A 19,641-nucleotide genomic window follows, 5' to 3' on the forward strand; every position below is an offset into this window, starting at 1 on the left:
CTCAGAATATTTCCCATGTGCTTAGATCTTGCACTTCTTGGGCACTTTGTTGCGAGGTTCTGATATAGCTACTATGTTCCCGATGGAGTACCTGTGTCAGATCTTCAAAAAATCTGAGGACATATCTCTGAAATTTATACTATCTTGACTAATTCCTCTATTAAACAGGCTTATATGGTAAAATGGGAGGCAGACCTCCAGGAGACGATTGATCTGGATGAATGGCATAGTATGGCTCAAGGGGCCTCAAAGTCGTTTATAAATACATAAATTATTGAAGCCAATTATAAAGTGCTTTTGCGATGGTATATGGTTCCTGCTAGGCTAGCAACATATGTGCCGGAAGCTTCCCCACTGTGTTTGCGCGGATGCGGACAGCAAGGAACCATGCACCATGTGTGGTGGCAGTGCCCTAAGGTACGGCGCTTCTGGATTAGAGTGTACAATTTTATCTACTCCCTCACCCAGGTCAATCTAGTGAAATCCCAGAGACAGGCTCTGCTGGGTAGTACGGTGGAGACGGCATCAAAATCTCAGAGACGTCTCATATAATTTATATTTATTTCAGCAAAAATTATTATTGCAAAGTCCTGGAAAACGGCAGCCTTACCATTTGCACAACTTAAGAATAAACTTTCCTGGATTATGCTAAATGAACGTATGTCTGCAATATTACAAGATAAAATGCAGATGTTTAAGAAAGTGTGGGACCCCTGGGTGGAATACCTGATGGGGGATCCAAGAACTTTACCCGATTAGAGCTGTCTCTGGCTGGTGGGTATTGGAGCACGGGGTCACTTTCCTCTCTTCTACTCTCTACTTCCTCTACTTACTTTCTTACTTTCCTCTTTTCCTCTCCCCCCCCCCTTTTTGTTTTCTTTTTTCTCAAAGAAAAATTAACAAGAAAACATACAGTTAAGTGAATAACTTATATACCGATATATCTTGTTAAAGAGACAGTTATTGTTCACCATTATTTGTCTTACAGGTGTGGTTTGTGTCTCTTGCACTGTCCAAAGACCTTACTCTTTTGTGGATAAAACAAATTAAAGACATCTTATGGATATGCTGTGAGTTTCTGAAGACATTAAAAGTGAGTCTTCTTGTCCTGAAATATATTTTGTATACATTGCAAAGCTACAAAAGGGAGTTTTTGATATGTGAGAGTATTTATCTATGAGATAATAATAGATTTTCTTAATCTTCACTCAGCCGGACATCATGCAGGACTCCAAGCTGATCACTGTCTACCTCACCATGCTTGTCAACTTCACAGACACCTCTACCTGGAAGATATTTAGAGGGAAAGGTGTGTTTTCAGTTTTTAACAATGCTGCCATTTTAGTGCACATGTAGTACTGTATATTCTCTGGTAAATACTGTATATCAACACACACCAAGTTATTTTTGGCATAAAGCTATAATAATCTCATAAAAAAAGCCCAGTTCCAGCTCTGTGGCTTAAAAATGCAGAAGGTGCCCTCTCTGCTAGGAGTAGGTGACGGGGGAGTGCGTACCTTTTGGTTTTCAGGTCTACTCACAGCATGAACTATTCACAACATATGAACAAATCAGGTTGGTAATTAGGTGACCATTGCCCCAAGCTGTGGTAAATATTCATATGCAACATTTTATATTTACCTAGACTAAAACAAAACATGAAAAACTATATGTTTTAGTCCTAAACATAGTAATTTAACAAGGTATAAAAGGTTATGTTATGGCCTAAGTGAGCCATGGAGGTAAAGGATGGGCCCTGTAGATAAAATGTGCATCAGAGGTGAAAGCTGTGACCACTATTGTCTGCCTGTTTAAAATTCTCAGGTAGAACAAGCCTCCTAATAGTGGCCAGGATTACTATGAACCCCCTTATGTCAAAGTGTGCGTATAGTTGGGGGCCCGCCCATTAGCACCTTTACGGGCTATAGTGATACTATAATATATAAGGGGCAAGTTCATCCAAACTATTTAGCAGAATATTCTGTTCACCTGCGAGGTTCACATTTCCATATAGTAAAACTGTGTCAGTGGCTAAGAAAACTCAAGGATTTGTTATTAAGATTATTTTTTTATTATCAGTGGTAATACATCTGTATTTATTTCAGGGGAAAGCTTGAGACCAGCAATGAACCATATCTGTGCAAACATAATGGGTCACCTCAATCAGAAAGGCTTTTACTCAGTGTTACAGGTAATTAACCACAGCATAGACCAGTGTTTCTCAACTGCATAAAATGATGCACCTCCTGTTTGCTAAAACTGTAACTGTTATTATGTGTGGAATTCTTCACAAAGTAAGGTTACAAACTTCAAGATCTTAATGTTTTTTAAGATCTTGAAGTTTGTAACCTTACTTTAACGTTAAGAAAGATATTTTTCACCATATGACATCTGCAGCTAGAACAATAATAGCATGTAAATTGAGAGAAAATAAGAGCCCAAACGTTGAAGACTGGATATGTGAAATGAACGAAATACAATATATGGAAAAACAAATAAGAGAAGAAGGATATATTAACAGTCAAATGCCAGTAATATGGCAAAATGGGATGAATTCAGGTTCTCAAAAGGAATGGAAGAATATTTATGAAATATAAATTGGGAAAAATTTGAAGGGGAACCATAAAGGAGAAGGAAAAAGACTAAAATCAAGTATGGGGAAAGAGAGAATAGAGGGGAATGATTTTTATTTATTTATTTTCGGTTGTATGTGGTTGAATGGGGATTAGGATGTTTTAACGATAATGAGATTTTTTTGTAGATTGATCAGGATTCTGTATATCAAATAATAAGCAAGTACAGATATATAATGTAATAGAATCCTGTTTAAATGTTAAAACTTTTTTTAAAAACTTAAAAAATAAATAAAAAAATAATAAAGACAAATTGAAAACAAACTTCAAGATCTATCAGAATGATAGTAGTGAGCTGGAAATAATTGAAATTAAATGTGGATCGGAATATAATGATTTTAAATTTTGACCATAGGTACACTTTACCACATTAGCTATAAGAACAAAATCCACTTTATGAAACAGTTCTGAAATGAATAATAATTCCTACAAAACATATCACTTAGATAAACATCCTTCTAGCGCTAATTAAAACAGCTAAAACAGTAATCTGATCACATTAATATAGTACTGTGGTCATCAACCCTGTTCTCAGGGCCCACTAACAGGCCAGGTTTGCAAGATAACTGAATTACATCACAGGTGATATCATTTGCTGCTCAATGATTGTAGCATTCTAGTCTGCATCTCTCAAAGGTAATACATAAAACCTGGCCTGTTAGTGGGCCCTGAGGACAGGGTTGATGACCATTGATATATAGTACATTATTATTTTGCCCTGACCCCGCTATTTCATGCCTTCTATAAAGTGTTTGTTGCCCTAAAAAAAAAAAAAATGGATCTTGTCCAGTGCTGGTACTGTGCAACTTTGCCCCCCCCCCCCCCCTGTATCACCTAAAACATCTGGCTGATTTTGCCTGGTTCTGCCCTCTCCTCTGTATGATGATTATAATATAACCGTGCTCCGTGCTCCAAACAGTTAAAAAAAAGTGCTTCAGAAAACATGCTGTGCCGTGTGTCACACTCCCCTCTTGGAGCACAGAGCACTGTTAGGATTTTCATATTATAATCATTGGACTGTTTGTATTGGTATTCACAACTCTTAATTGCAAGCGCTGTATTTTTTTATGTACCTACCGTATTTATCGGCGTATACCGCGCACTTTTTCCCCCTTAAAATAAGGGTAAAATCGTGGGTGCGCGATATACGCCGATACCCGCTTCCCACGCTCAGTTTGAATGCCTGCGCCGACGTATACCGAGTGCAGTACACTCGGCTACATTCGGCCAGGCTCGGCTTCGCTCGTGCTCACGCATAAACGTCACAGAGCGTGAGCACGAGCGAAGCCGAACCTGGCCGAATGTAGCCGAGTGTACTGCACTCGGTATACGTCGGCGGAGGCGTTCAAACTGAGCGCGGGAAGCGGCGATTCGACGGGGAGACAGCGCGGGAGAAGCCGGGAGGACACCACCGAAGCCGCAGACGGACGCCGGACCCGACGAGGCCGCCGATGGACGCCGCGCAAGACACCAAAACTGTAAGTACTAAAATGATTTTTTTTTACAGGAATTGCGGGTCCACATTAGGGGTGCGCGATATACGGCGGAGCGCGCAATACCCCGATAGATACGGTATTTCACGAGTTGTAGCACTGTACAGCAACTGCATGGTATTTTTTGTTGGTCACATTTTTGTTGCTCGCATAGCACGAGTAATATCACATTTATAAAATCTATAATATAAGCATGCTATCCCCTCTGTTATATAATGCTATATGCCCCTGTGTCTGTGCTGTATGAAAAATATGCAGATTATACCGTATATCTGAGCATCTCCCACCACTCACGTGACTCCTCAGCTCTCTTTCCTGCCCCGGCATCACCGGGAGTGCTCGGCCCCACCCACTATAGGTGTCAGCTGGACAGAGGAGAGAGCTGAGGTGTCCGGTGAGTGCCGGGAGACACTCTGGTATACAGTATAATGGGCATTTTTTTTTATACAGCACTGACACAGGGGCACATAGTGTTATATAACAGAGAGGATAGCATGATTATCAGATAGTGGGTTAACAACCACCTTAATATTTTGTCATCTATAAGAAAAAAATCGGCACAATGGACATAATTTACTTTTAGTGAGCTGTGTCCCTAAGGCTGGGTTCACACTGGTACGACAAACGCTCCGAAATTGGGAGCTCATGACGCATGACGTGTGAAAATCAATGTTTCCCTATGAGAGCCGTCTTAACTGGTCCGACACAAGTCGGTTTGACTTTGAAAATGCTCCCTGTACTACTTTGGTCCGACTTTGGTCCTACTTCAGCCCATTGAATATCATTGAAGTCGGACCAAAGTAGGATCCTTGTCCTTACCATCCGACTTTTGACATCCGACATGTGATTACAGCAGCAGTAAAAGGAATTTATCTCACTCTGGGATTGTTTTGATTGGTCAAAGAACAAGTCGGACTATCACAAAGTCGGATCAAAGTAGTATCCTGTTCATGAAAGTCGGATGGATGTAGGACCGATGTCGCAGAGCAAAGTAGGATGAAAGACCTACTGCTGTCCTGTAGTATAGTGTGAACCCAGCCTTATCCTGCTGTGTCATCCTTGAAGCGTAATCTATGCATGGAGGATGGACAGAAGATTGATATATCTGACCCCTATACTCGCAGATCCTGTTTCATAGAAGCTGTAATAGAATATTCTATGAATGGAGCAGCTGGGCAGAAAGGGCAGGCATAGTTGGGCAGCCCCTTAGTTTTTTTAACCAACGTAATTTTGCAGGGCAGTGGAGGCATTGGAGGAGGAAGATTTCAGCAAAAGAAGGACACAGAATGACAATAGACACATATCACGGTGTCCCTTGTGCTGTTTTTTTTTTGTTTTAGGTAAATTCAGGTTTTAAGTTTGTTATCCAACAGGGTCTGAATATGTTCATTCTATTAAAAGATGACATTTAATCTGCTTATATTTCTTCTTCCTTGGGCCTTCCCAACCTTTTATCAACATGCTAATTACCTTTTTAAATAAAAACTTTACCTTTTGCATTATACATCTTATATTGGACCCAACAACGCCATCACTTTTTTTTTTCTCTATGCAATGCAGGCAGGTTATGGTTTGTGGAAAGAGCCAAACACCCTGCCTCAGTTCCCCTTTTAAGAAATCTCAGCCCTGATGGAAGCAGTGGGCCGACTCTTGAGTAATTTTCATTGATTGGTGTGTGCAAGTCTGGAGTGTTCCTTGACAGACTCTACAAAATGCTGTCGTAGGCAAGGCTCACGTGTGATGCTGAATCCCCATGTTTGAAATTTTAATCCAGTTAATTTAAAGGGGTGGGCCAGGGACAGTCGTGTGATGCTAAATCCCCATGTTAAAAACTAAAATCCAATTAATAAAAAGGGAGGGCCAAGGATAGTCAGGTAGGGTGGCAAAGGGCTGTAGGAAACTCAGCGTGCATTGAAATCAGGCTAAGCATTTTCAAAAAACATTAGCCTGCAAACCTGTGCAAGGCTGAAGATAAAACTGGAGTTCAGCTTCATGCTAGTCATTGTAATTCTAGAGCATAATATTTATTACCATTTGATTATGTGATTGCAAATGTAAGCCATTGTAGATAATTGAAATCGTAGTGTAGAAAACAAAATTATATATGGATTGTTTTTTGCAGATCCTTCTCACAAATGGCCTGGCACGATCACGCCCATCTCTCTCCAAAGCCACGTTAACGGCCTTATTTTCCCTAGCATTGCGGTAAGATTAATGTGTTTTATGTGTTTTTGTTAACTGGAGGTGAAACTGTAGGCATTTGTTAGTACCTTTGAAACAATTCCAACACTTTGCTTTTTTTAAGGCCTTTATTTTTACTCTGAAAGCTAAGAATGTAGAGTTTGGAGAGTTTAGTGGAGTTTGTAAATGCTACTCACCTCTGGACCAGACTGATCCAGTGCTATGCAGACTTAGAACCAGCAGCTAGGGCTCTGTGCACTGACATCATACAATCCATTGACTTAGATACCCGGAAAGAGAAAACAAGTTGGCTACAGATTTTGGAATAAAATTCCAAATCAAATTGCAGCCAATATATTGAGTGGATCAACAGGTAAGTTGTAATATACACAGTTTAATAAACCCCCGTATCCTTCAGCTGTACACTGTCCAGTCCATTTCCTACACCTGTCTTCCAATTGTATTTACACAACCTTGTCAGTCCTGCCGAATCTTTTGATTATTTAGTTTTTGGAGAGGGCAAGATTCTCTTTTATATTTCAAGGTAACCTAAGTTGATGTAATGGTAATAATATTATGAAACATGAATTTTGTTCAGCTATTCATGCAGCACTTTGCCTCTGGGGCAAGAACTTGGTAAGTCCATTATTCCAAAGCTGTCCATAGATGGATTGAAATACGGCCAGTTGAGCAGGGAATGGCTGAATTTCGATCCATTTATGGCATTTTCTTGGCCATGGCTTGTTGGAAAATGTTGCTTTGATCAGAGCATGCAGCGATACTAAAATATAAAAGAGGCAAATGTTGACATTATTTTCCAATCTTATTATCTATCTACTTGTCTATCTACTGTATGTATCCTAATTCCCTTAAAAGACGAGTATGGCAAAAGCTTTTTTGGCCATATTTATCTTGTGAGTCACACTACTGCGCGTACTTTTGCTCTCCTGTGACCCAGAATCAGATGATAGCGGCTATAGCCCGATGTCAGCTGATGTGACGGAGCCACTCCAGGCTCTGGAAAGAATTTGTCCATTTTGCAGGGATACATCCAGCTGCCTGATTCACAGCTGGCTACCCTCTCCAGCCCAGCACTCCAGTAAGCACTGGAGAGGAGCAAAGAGGCGTGCAGTGTCCGACAGTCGCTACTCTCTGCTTTGAGCAAACTGTGAACTGAGCAATCAACGGTCAAGTGATCCCTCAGTTTTCAGTCTTAGAGCCTAAATTGGACAACTGCAGCTACAGAGTAGATGTGTTTTTTTTTTTTACAACCTCAATTTCTCCTTTAATTGTTATAGTAACATATTTATCTTTAATCTTTTCTAGTCCTGTAGTGGTTGCTCAGTTTTCTGACAATCTTCTCCGCTCATTCCTGATCCACATAATGTCAGTTCCAGCTCTGATTGCGCACCTCTCTAGCCTCACTCCAGATGTAAGTCCTACTAACATTCAGGAAAAATATAAATGAATAATAAAGTGATATTTACTTTTGTTACTTTGATTTTCATTATAGCGGATGGCTGTAGTAGAATCGAATGGACTCTTTCATAAATTCATTTTGTTCCTGAGTCGAGAAGAGCAGTGCAGAGATGTATGTGTTTGTCTGGAAGGAAGCCACACGCTGTGCTTGCTAGGTAATGGTCATTCGACATGTGTCAGTAACTGTATTTTTTTAGGGAGCATGCATTACCTCCTACTAGCTTTTTGTTGGTCCATTCTCTCCTCTTCACTTTTACTGTGACTTTTTCACACTCCAAATCTGTGGTCTATCCTCCCCTTGCTAGTGTGCTCTAGGTCGTGTGCTTTTCTGCAGTGTTGGCACTCCTTTACCCACATGGTAATGACAATATATCCATTCCCTTAGCACTCCTTCCTTCTCCATATTCTGTTTTTAGCATCTCCATGCCAGCTCACCAGTGGCGGCTGGTGCTCCATTTTTGGGGGGGGCGCAAACAGAACCCCAGCCCCCCCCCCCCCCCGGCCAACGTCACTCGCAGACAATGGGACCTGCAGACAGACAGACAGATATTCCGATAGATAGATAATTGGATAGACAGACAGATAGATAGAGCTATAGATAGAGAGATAGAGCTATAGATAGAGAGATAGAGCTATAGATAGAGAGATAGATACAGCGATAGATAGATAGATACAGAGATAGATAGATAGATACAGAGATAGATAGATAGATACAGAGATAGATAGATAGATACAGAGATAGATAGATAGATAGATAGATAGATAGATAGATAGATAGATAGATAGATAGATAGATAGATAGATACAGGGATATATAGATAGAGAGATAGATACAGAGATAGATACAGAGATAGATAGATAGATAGATACACACAGAGATAGATACATACAGAGAGAGATAGATAGATAGATAGACACATAGATAGATAGATAGATAGATAGATACATACATACAGAGATAGATAGATAGACAGATAGATAGATACATAGATAGATAGATAGACAGACAGAGAGAGAGGGGGGGGGCATATAGACACACAGAGAGAGAGGGGGGGGCATAGAGACACAGAGAGAGAGAGAGAGGGGGGGGACCAGATAGACAGAGAGAGCGAGAGAGGGGGGGCATAAAGACACACAGAGAGAGAGGTGGGGGGACCAGATAGACACACAGAGATAAGTGATCTGTTAAGCACAGCTGCAGGACACTGTATTCAGAGCCCGGCTGACACACAGACAGGAGATGTGTAAGGCTCTGATGATTGCTGGGTGAAGCACGGCACCCCCCCCCCCCCCTCCCTCCTGTCCACACTCAGTCCGATCACAGTGCAGGCTGAGCATACAGCACAAGCTGCTGCCTGGACATGATGGGGTGGACAGGACAGACAATGAGACAAATAAAGTATTTTAATAAGTTTCCTACCTTAGATTCCTCCTGGAGCCAAAACGAAAGTAACACTGCCCTGGAAAGCACCGCCAATTTCCTTTAGCAGAGAGGAAGCAGCAGGACCCAATTAGAGTGGAGACTGTGGAGACACTGGAGAGTGATTGGCTCGTGGCGCACAGCACATAGCCACAGAGCTTAAAAAAAACCTGCAAATGAAGCGTCTTGCCTGCTTGTATTGGCATGACGCTTCAATGACGCTATAGCAGCGCACTGTGACCGGCGCCCACCCTGAGCATAGTAGTGCTGTTAAAGGGCCTTTTTTTTTTTTTCTTAAAGGGCCAAAAAAAGAAAAAAAAATGTTTTAGTTTTTTTTTTGTTACTGCCTTTGGGGGAGGGGGGCGGCGCCCAGGTGCCCCCTATGGACGGGCCGCCACTGCAGCTCACTGTAACTTAATAGTGGTCTTATCTATGGCCCCTTCTTCCATCAGATCATGGGTGCCTTTTGTGTCCATTGAAGCTTTGCAGCCTTGCGGTCTTCTATTTTCATGCAACCGTGTCTTTCTACTGTGTTGTGCTTAGTGTTTACTCCCATCCTCTATCTAATTTCTGCTGGCCCATGTATTTCTTTGTTCCAGACTTTTTCGGGTTCTCTTCTGTGCCAGCTAGATGTATGCTTTTCCCATCATTCTCTGATATCCCTCTCTGTGCCCTCAGAGCTTCTCTACTCCCGCTAGCAATCTTCTTTGCTGCTTTTTTTTTACATTTTTGCCCCACTATCTCAAATAATACTATATTGCTGCATTTTAGGCCTGAATATTAAATACACCCCCTACAAATGACATGTTTCCTGAAAGCCACGACCCTGGAGAATAAAATGTTAGTTTTTCCAAAAAAGTTTTTTTGCATATTAGGCCAACAGTTTATTGAATGCAAGTTTTTTTTTGTTAAAAAAAAAAAAATGCACTACACAGTTATTTTTAGTGCACACAAATGCAATGTATTACACATTTTTTGTTAAAACGTAAAAGATAAGGTTGTGACAAATAAATAGATGTACAGCATGTGTGCGCCCTTGAAACAGTGACAATCTTTGGTACATAATACCTATTTCACATAGGCAACATTTTAAAAGCTCCTACAGGTCATCAGCTTAGCATTAATCATGGATAATGGCCCTAGAATTATTGCTTTCAGTCTGGCATGCATGGCAATATGTAATATTTGTAGTACAATCTGTGTTTTCACATGTAGGTGAGGGGGAGGAAGTTGTTTATGTAATTGGGTGTGTAGCGCCTGGTTACTTCCAAGTACCGGTGCTTTGTTAAATTTAGAGGGGAATCAGAAAGTTAGGTAGCTCTGATCCAGTTAATCTATTCAAATTGGGTCTCTGTCTCAGATTGGCTGTTCTGTGGGCTTACTCTGTTGTTCCTGGGGTGCTGTTGCCACCCCAGGATGAAAGGTGGCAGCAGTGGAGTCGAGGTTTGGGTGCTTTTCCTCAACAGCCTATCAGGAGGGTTTCTCCTCGCTGTGCATGCTGGGGGAGGGTATTTATGAGACAGACTTCATTGGTCTGGGTTCTTCTTCGAGTGCGGCACCCACTTTTAGGGTGACTGCATCACGGCGCCCCGGAAAAATGGCTTACCAGGTCGGGGTGCGCGTGCCACGTGGTGTTCCGGGACCATGTTGGCCCGGAACATTTAAAGCTCTGGCTGGGTCCCCAATCCTGAGAAGATCCCAAGCGAGATAGCTGTTCGTAGGGAGTCCATCTGAGGAGAGCCAAGAGAGGCTGGCAATCCAATAGGGTCTTGACAATCCACCGGGGATCAAGTGAACCGAATACTGAAAGGATGGACGTTGGTCACCTGTCAGTCGGTCACCTGTAAACTACCTGAAGGAGATCCAGGCCAAAGTCTTAAGGAGGATTAGGATTACCTCCGCTACCTCAATCCTAAGGATGGTCTGTGGCAGAGACTTTTCCTCTAAGTTCCGAGTGATACTCTGGCTGCCAGGTCAGTGAGAGAGGCCTGTCCAGGTACGCTATACCCACTCCGGCTGGAGTGGCAAAGAAGACTAAGTGCTATTTCTCCTTTAACTCTTCTATCACCACAAAGTTTTATTGTTTTTACCCGGCTGGGTAATAAAGAGCACAGAAAAAGACATTGTGAACATTTCGTTAATGCTACATCCACCATACACCCTTAGACGGCGGAGGAGCCATGAGGTAACATGCCACCCAAAACAAGCCAGCAGCTCCTTCGCGGGTAGTGCTACAGGTGCAACTATTTTTTTTAGACATTTTAAAAATACATGTTGCCTCAGTGTTTTCTCTCGCGTGATGTTCTCTGGTCTTCCTCTCGCCCAGCTACTCAGTGACGCACACCATGCTGGTCCTGGAAGCGCTGGGATAGTGGAGCCTGGGGAGTCATGCTGCGGGAAAGGCATGTTTCGGGGGGGTCCATGGAAACAACCCAGCTGCCGAAAATGTATACACTGTTCACAGTAGACATTACTGTAAAACCTTGTGGTGCTGACCTAATGCCCCGTACACACCATCACTTTATGTGATGAAAAAATACGACATTTTCTGTGAAGTAAAAAATGACATTTTTGAAACTTCAATTTTCAAAGACGAAGTTGCCTACACACCATAATTTTTCTCACAATGTTCTAGCAAAGCGAGGTTACGTTCCACCACGTTTTTCCATTGAAGCTCGCTTCATAAGTAGCTTCTGGGCATGCGCGGGTGAAAAAACGTCGTTTTAAACGACGTTTTTTGCTACACACGGTCAATTTCTGTGAAGTAAAAGTTGACGTTTTGAAAAACGACGCATAAAATTGAAGCATGCTTCAATTTTTTTTGGTCGTTTTTTAGAAGACATAAAACGACGTTTTCCCACACACACGGTCAATTAAAGTGACGTTTTTAAAAACGTCATTTTTTTTCATCACATAAAGTGATGGTGTGTACACGGCATAAGACTTACATCGGTGGCAGCAAAAGCATTAAATATTACCCACAACTGTTTGCCTTCTATCCTGCAAATTACATTTAGGGAGGTCAGATCGCTTCCCCAAAACGTCCTATGTTTGACCACACCCTGTAGTTTCTAACATTACATTGTCTAACATTGTTAGTTTCTAACATCTTTTTTTCAGTTCCCATATCTTTCTCCAGTCCCCGCAGCATAATATTCAATTAAGCTCTTATCAGCTAAGTTGTCTATAGGTCAGAAGTAGCCCTGAGTGTGTTTCCCCATGATTTTTATTATGTCCATCCCTGTTTGGTCCTGTACTGGTTTACACTCTGCAGTCTCATGCCCTACGCTTCTGAAACATCTTCCTTCATTTCCCATATTATTCTCCAGCCATCATAATCTCCAAATCCACCACGCTGTTGTCAGCTCATTTGTCTTCAGGTCAAAAACAGCCCTTGTCTATTGTGTGTTTCAGTCATCTGCATCCCATCATTACCTTTTTATTGCTCTCTTAATTATTTTTTTCTGCAGTGACATTTATGCAGTGACATTCAGCTCCCTCCTGCTCATAGCATGGCCATTTGGATCTACTGTGATTGCTCATATGCTACTGTTCTTATGAGACTTTCCTCTGTACACTGTGCTATCAAATCTCACTCCTACTGCTCCTGTTCCTATTATCGGACCACTTAGTGCTCTTTTCTTATATGTCTGTTTTTTACAGTATTGATCTATTATTCTGTACTTCTATAGCCCTGGCTTACAATTGTGACGGGAGTCACTTTGGGCAGAGGGCTTGTGGAACCCAGCTTACCTTAGAGAGGTTGGGAAACTCCTTGTCCAGGGTTTCTGTATGTGTGATGTGTGCTGAATGAATGAATAAAATGGTTCTTTCACTTGGGACAGTAATATTTCTAAACAATATCCCTTAAGGAATATATGAAGATAAATAATTTCACCTCTCAGACTGCTAGATCGTTTGAGGTGGGGTGGGGGGGTTGTTATGTGTTTAAGTGCCTGTATACCATTGTTCTATTGTTTCTGTCTGCCTTGGGAGCAAAATATTATGGGATGTATATGTGGATTGGCTTACATTTTACTTTAGGAGGTAAAGTCTACCCCGCCCTGTGTCATTATGCAAAGGAGGGGGGATGGTCCTCTGTTGCCTCGTACACACGTACGGTTTTCCTGGCAGGAAAACTGGCATGAGAGCTTTTGACCGGGAATCCCGGCCATGTGTATGCTCCATCGCAGTTTTCCCAACAGGAAAACCGACGGGAATCCCTGGCAGGAAAAAAAGAACATGTTCTCTTTTTTTCCCGGCGATTGGAGCATACACATGGCCGGGTTTCCCGACCAAAGCTCTCATGGCAGTTTTCCTGTCGGGAAACCCAGCCGTGTGTAGGGGGAAAAAGTTACCATGCTTTTACTCTGTTTTCCCGGCGGACTTTTTACCGTCGGGAAAACCGATCGTGTGTACAAGGCATGAGTGTATATCTCTTTGTGCCTCTGTTCAAATATACAGTTCTTATTCTGGTTTTAGTCCACAACTGGCATTGCCTAGTTCTTGGGGTAACTATAGCCAGATTCACTGATCTTCTGTTCCAAAGTTTGGGAAGCAATGTCTTGGCAGAGATACCCAGTCAGGGTGTCTGGATTCTGTCCTAGTCATAGATCACTCGTCTCCCGGCTTGGAGCGAGCAGTGGCCCTCACGGTCCAATACCTCGAAGTTCGGCTGGGTCCTAAATCGAGAAAAGTCAGCTTTCCTGCCCACAAGGCAGTTGGAATATCTCGGCATGAGATTAGACACAGAACAAAGAGTGTTTCTACCTCTGAGGAAGGTCAAAGCCATCAAGGAATTAATCCTACTGGTTCTAAGCAAGAAGGAACCGACTATTCGCCTATGTATGAGATTACTAGGCAAGATGGTGGCCACATTCGAGGCGGTACCATACGCCCAGAGCCACACTCGCATCCTGCAGGCAGCCATCCTGTCAGCATGGAGCAGAAGGCCACAGGCCTTGGATATCCCGTTGCCGCTCTCATCAAGAGTCCGACAAAGTCTGTGTTGGTGGTTAGACCCTCAGAATCTACTGAAGGGGAAGTCTTTCAGCCCAGTGGCTTGGAAGATAGTGACCACAGACGCCAGCCTGACGGGCTGGGGAGCAATTTTGGATGGTTGCACTCGCCAAGGTACTTGGGCAACGCCAGAGAAGCAGTTGCCCATCAACATCTTGGAGCTCAGAGCTGCTCGACTAGCCCTCAGGGCTTGGACGTCAAAATTGCAGGGGTTCCCGGTGAGAATTCAATCAGACAATGCCACGGCCGTGGCATACATAAATCACCAAGGGGGAACCAGGAGTCAAGCCGCTCAGAGAGAGGTGAGCTTGATTCTCCTATGGGCAGAGGCTCATGTGCCCTGCATATCGGCAATATTCATTCCAGGAGTGGACAACTTTCAGGCGGACTTCTTAAGCCGCCAGACTCTTTTGCCGGGGGAATGGTCTCTGCATCCACAAATCTTTCAAGCACTCTGCCAAAGATGGGGAGTGCCGGACGTGGATATCATGGCATCGAGACTCAACAAGAAGCTAGACAGGTTCATGTCCCGCTCAAGGGATCCGATGGCCTGCGGAACCGATGCGTTGGTTTGCCCTTGGCATCAGTTCAAACTTCTTTATGCGTTTCCCCCGCTCCAGTTACTACCCCGCCTGCGGCGCAGGATCCGGGTGGAGCACATACCAGTCATCCTGGTAGCTCCAGCATGGCCCAGAAGGGCATGGTACTCACTAATCTTAAAGATGGTAGTGGGAGACCCTTGGACTCTTCCTCTACGGCCAGACCTGCTATCGCAAGGTCCGATCCTCCACCCTGCCTTACGGCATCTAAATTTGACGGCCTGGAAGCTGAATCCCTGATTCTCAGGGGTAGAGGTCTGTCTCAGAAAGTAATCTCTACCCTAATCAGAGCCAGGAAACCGGTCTCTAGGGTGATTTATTACAGGGTCTGGAAGGCCTATGTAGGCTGGTGCGAGTCCAAGCGATGGCTTTCTCGCAAATTTACCATCGATAGAGTATTAAGTTTTCTCCAGCTAGGAGTGGATAAAGGATTGGCATTAAGCATAATCAAAGGACAGATTTCTGCTCTGTCAGTGTGGTTTCAGCGGCCGCTGGCCACCCACTCGCTGGTTAAGACCTTCCTTCAAGGGGTCTTACGTATTAAACCTCCAGTTAAATCCCCGCTTTGCCCGTGGGATTTAAACCTTGTTCTGTCAAGTTTACAGAAACAACCGTTTGAGCCGTTGGCTGAAATTCCTTTGGTTTTACTGACAAGAAAGTTAGTATTTTTGGTCGCCATAGTTTCCGCAAGAAGAGTATCGGAACTGGCGGCCTTATCCTGTAAGGAACCATATCTTATTTTTCATAAGGACAGGGTCGTTCTCCGCCCTCATCCTTCCTACCGAAGGTTGTATCCAGTTTTCATTTGAACCAGGATTTGGTATTACCATCCTTCTTCCCTAAACCTACTTCCAGAAAGGAAGGGTTGCTGCATACCTTGGATATCGTCAGGGCCATGAAGGCCTATCTTAAAGCTACAAAGAAGATCCGGAAAACAGATGTGCTGTTCGTATTACCGGATGGGCCCAAGAAGGGGCAGGCAGCTGCAAAGTCCACCATTTCTAGGTGGATTAAGCAATTAATCACTCAGGCCTACGGCTTGAAAGGGTTGCCTCCTCCAGTATCATTAAAGGCTCATTCTACTAGGGCCATGGGCGCCTCCTGGGCAGCACACCACCAGATCTCTATGGCTCAAGTTTGCAAGGCGGCAACCTGGTCTTCTGTCCACACGTTTACAAAGTTCTACCAGTTGGACGTAAGAAGGAAGTCTGATACAGCCTTTGGGCAGGCAGTGCTGCAGGCTGCAGTTTGAGACCCTCGGAATCCGGGGGCTCCTCTTTTTTGAGTTAAATTTAAAATTTAAGATTATTTTTCTCAACTAAGTTGGATTTATTATGATTTGAGTATTTCTCTAAATTAAATCCTTTTGTCTTGGAGATGTTCTCCCTCCCCTCATTGTGAGCATTGCTTTGGGACATCCCATATAGTAATGAATATGCCGCTCTGTGTCCCGTGATGTACGATAAAGAAAAAGGGATTTTTAATACAGCTTACCTGTAAAATCCTTTTCTTGGAGTACATCACGGGACACAGAGCTCCCACCCCTCTTTTTGGGGACCATTTTGGGAGGCATACTGCTTGCTACAAAACTGAGGTACTCCTCCTATGGGAGGGGGTTATATAGGGAGGGGCATTTCCTGTTTGAGATTGCCAGTGTCAACACCTGAAGGTACTCCATATAACCCCATATAGTAATGAATATGCCGCTCTGTGTCCCGTGATGTACTCCAAGAAAAGGATTTTACAGGTAAGCTGTATTAAAAATCCCTTTATTTTCCTGTCAATATTACTGTCCCTGTGTTCTGCCCCCCAGTAAACATTCTAAATGACAGAACCACAAATCAATGTAACTACATCATAACATTCTTGTCAAACTAAAAAAAATATATTGTTATACCTACACTAATGAAACTAGAAAGTAATTAGTGGAGATCTTTGTGCTTCATTTACATGTGCGGTTGGTGGGGGGGACGGCACAAGATGCATGGTGTAGCTGCATATTTGCCTCCTGCCACCCCCTTCTCTTAAGCCGCAGTAAACAGCGGACGACAGTGTTTACATGCCGCAGTTGTGATGCTTTACGCCCATGGCAATGTTTACCCAACATATAGCCATCAGCAGGCTTGCAACACACTCATTTTTATCAGCACAAATGGGGTTGAAACAGGCGGTGATTAGACATCACATCACTTCCTCACCATATGTCTGGCACTCTGAAGAGCAATCCTAAACCGGATGGTCCTTCTGAGGAATAGGGAGATTTATGTGCACATCTAAATCCACCCTTAGAGAGGAGTTATTTTTTACCTTATTGGCTATCAGCAGGTAGGCAAAGTTTGACTAAAATTGTCCTGCTTTTTTCCTTATTTTTTTTACTTTCCCATCTTATTCAGATCAGTAACGCTTCCAATTTTTATAGGTAACCTCATTCACCTTGGACACCTTACCGAGAAGGTGCTGGAAGAAGAAACGGGTCACTTTGTCAGTGTCCTCACTCAGATGTTATCATACTGTCAGCAGTATGTATCGCAGAAGAAATCTAATCTCACACACTGGCACCCTGTGCTTGGCTGGTTTTCTCAGACTGTTGATTATGGGTATGTTTTATAAAAAGTTTTGAGCTATAATAAAATACCGGTAATAGTTATCTTAAAACACAGACAAGATGTGTATTTTGGGGGTTGTCCTTTTTTTCTTACTAACTTTCTTCTACTTTTATAGGTAGATTCACAAAGAGTTAGGCCGGCTTATCAGTAGATAAGCCGACCTAACTCTGAATCTACGCTGGCGTTTGTTTAAGCGTATGCTCAAACAGAGATACGCTTAAACAAAGCTAAGATAGGCCGGCTTGCGCCGTTCTATCTTAGCTTGCAATGTTTCTGATGGCCGCTAGATGGCGCTTTCATTGCGGCCGGCATAGATTATATAAATGAGGAGATACGCCGATTCCTATGAGGTGGAATAACAATGTTAAAGTATGGCCGCCGTTCCCGCCGAGAGGTTCGAAATTTTTGCGTCGTTTGCGTAAGTCGTCCGCGAATCGGGAGTTACGTCGTTTACGTCCACGTCAAAATCAATAGGCCCGTACGGCGTACTTAGCCGCAATGCGCACTGGGAAATGGAGTCGCCCGGCGCATGCGTAGTGTCAAAAAACGTGAGGTCAAGCCTCATTTCCATACAACACGCCCCCCTCCAAGCAATTTGAATTAGGCGCCCTTACACCCGCTCGTTTTAGGCTACGCCGCCGTAGATTAGCAGGTAAGTAGATTGTGAATCACTACTAGCCTAACTAATTTACGGCGGTGTAGCCTAAACAGGCTAGGCTAGGCCGCCCTAAAGTTAGGCCAATGTGTGTGAATCTACCTATACGTTCCTTATTCTTCCATCCCATTTACCTTCTTGCCACTCTTCCATTCATTCCTCCTGTGACGCTGACTTTTTCTCTTCCTCGGGTCTTTTATTCTGCATCCGTTTAGTCTTTTTGTTTCTTCCTTTCCTTATACAATTCAACTCCATTTTTCCTGTTAAAATCAATGACTTTTAATTGTCTAATGGCACTTAAGTTTTTTTCCTGCATATTTTTTCCAGTCTCAATGAGTCCATGCCTTTACTTACCAAGCAGCTTCAGCACTTGTGGGGTGTCCATATGATCCGCATCTTGTTTCGGGAAGTTCTTAGCAAGAAGCTTGCTGAAAATCATGAGATGTCTATTGTGGCCACTCCAAGCTCATCCCCGCAGAACAATCTGCCCATGAAAAGTATGTTCACTGTTAAAGGAAGGGGGTTCTAGCTTATACTTTATAAATATAACTGTAAGAGGAAGCACTCAGATTTGCATATAGAATATGTAGGCTTTCTTCCTGTTTGAATAGCACTACCTAATGACCCATCTCAGTGCATGGAAAAAAGGCTGGCTGAAAAGAATTGACTCTTAGCCCAGGTTCACACTGGGCTGCAGGAATGAAGCCGTGCAAGTTCAGCTGAACTCGCATGATTTCACTCCAGCTTGTCAGCCCCGATTTCAGTCGCAATTACAGAGACATCTGTGCAGGTTTCTGCACAGATCTCAATGTAAATCACGGGCCGAAATCGCAGAATGTAGTACAGAAACGACTTTTTGAAATCGGTGCAGTACCGCAGATGCGGCGTCGCACTGATTAGGACGCTTCCATTGCTGCCGATTTGAACCAGGGCTTAGGGGTTGATTTATTAAAACTGGAGGGTGCAACATCTGGTGTAAGCTGTGCATGGTAGACAATCGGCTTCTAACTTGAGCTTGTTCAAATAAGCTTTGACAAAATAAAATGTAAGCTGATTGGTTTCTATGCACAGCTGCATCAAATTTTGGAGTCTCCAGTTTTAGTAAATCATCCCCTTAGGCTGGGTTCACACAGTTGTGGTGTATGCACACCAAGATGCACCACAGACCTGCCTGCACTATTTATTGTAATGAAAGGTAGTATGTTACCATGTGTTATGTGCTTTGCAACACACATATGTTGGCAATATTTACACATTAAATACTATATTATTAACCACTTGCCGCCCGCCAATGACAGATTGACGGCGGAAAAGTGGTTGTAGAATCCTGACTGGACGCCATATGACGTCCTCAGGATTCTGAGCCGCTGCGCGCCCCCGGGGCGCGCATCGCGGCGATCGTTGTTGCAGGGTGTCAGTCTGACACCCCGCAACACCGATCTAGGTAAAGTGTCTCTCACGGAGACACTTTACCACGTGATCAGCCGTGGCTGATCACAATGTAAACAGCAAAAGCCGGTAATCGGCTTTTCCTCACTCGCGTCTGTCAGACGCGA

General features: G+C 43.3%; 1 protein-coding gene across 3 annotated transcripts in view; it reads left to right on the forward strand.

Annotated features, from left to right (window-relative positions):
* Window positions 1-19,641, forward strand: part of UBE3B (ubiquitin protein ligase E3B) — an 82,140-nt gene that overhangs the window by 34,839 nt on the left and 27,660 nt on the right. For all 3 annotated transcript variants that reach the window (XM_040351812.1, XM_040351794.1, XM_040351802.1), the window contains 8 exons: window positions 989-1,093; window positions 1,213-1,309; window positions 2,106-2,191; window positions 6,249-6,331; window positions 7,634-7,739; window positions 7,821-7,941; window positions 17,244-17,421; window positions 18,413-18,582. In XM_040351812.1, coding sequence (XP_040207746.1) covers window positions 989-1,093; window positions 1,213-1,309; window positions 2,106-2,191; window positions 6,249-6,331; window positions 7,634-7,739; window positions 7,821-7,941; window positions 17,244-17,421; window positions 18,413-18,582 — 946 coding nt within the window. The remainder of the gene's footprint in view (window positions 1-988; window positions 1,094-1,212; window positions 1,310-2,105; window positions 2,192-6,248; window positions 6,332-7,633; window positions 7,740-7,820; window positions 7,942-17,243; window positions 17,422-18,412; window positions 18,583-19,641) is intronic.

The sequence above is a fragment of the Rana temporaria genome, chromosome 1 (genome assembly GCF_905171775.1).
Source record: "Rana temporaria chromosome 1, aRanTem1.1, whole genome shotgun sequence".
Lineage (NCBI taxonomy): Eukaryota > Metazoa > Chordata > Amphibia > Anura > Ranidae > Rana > Rana temporaria.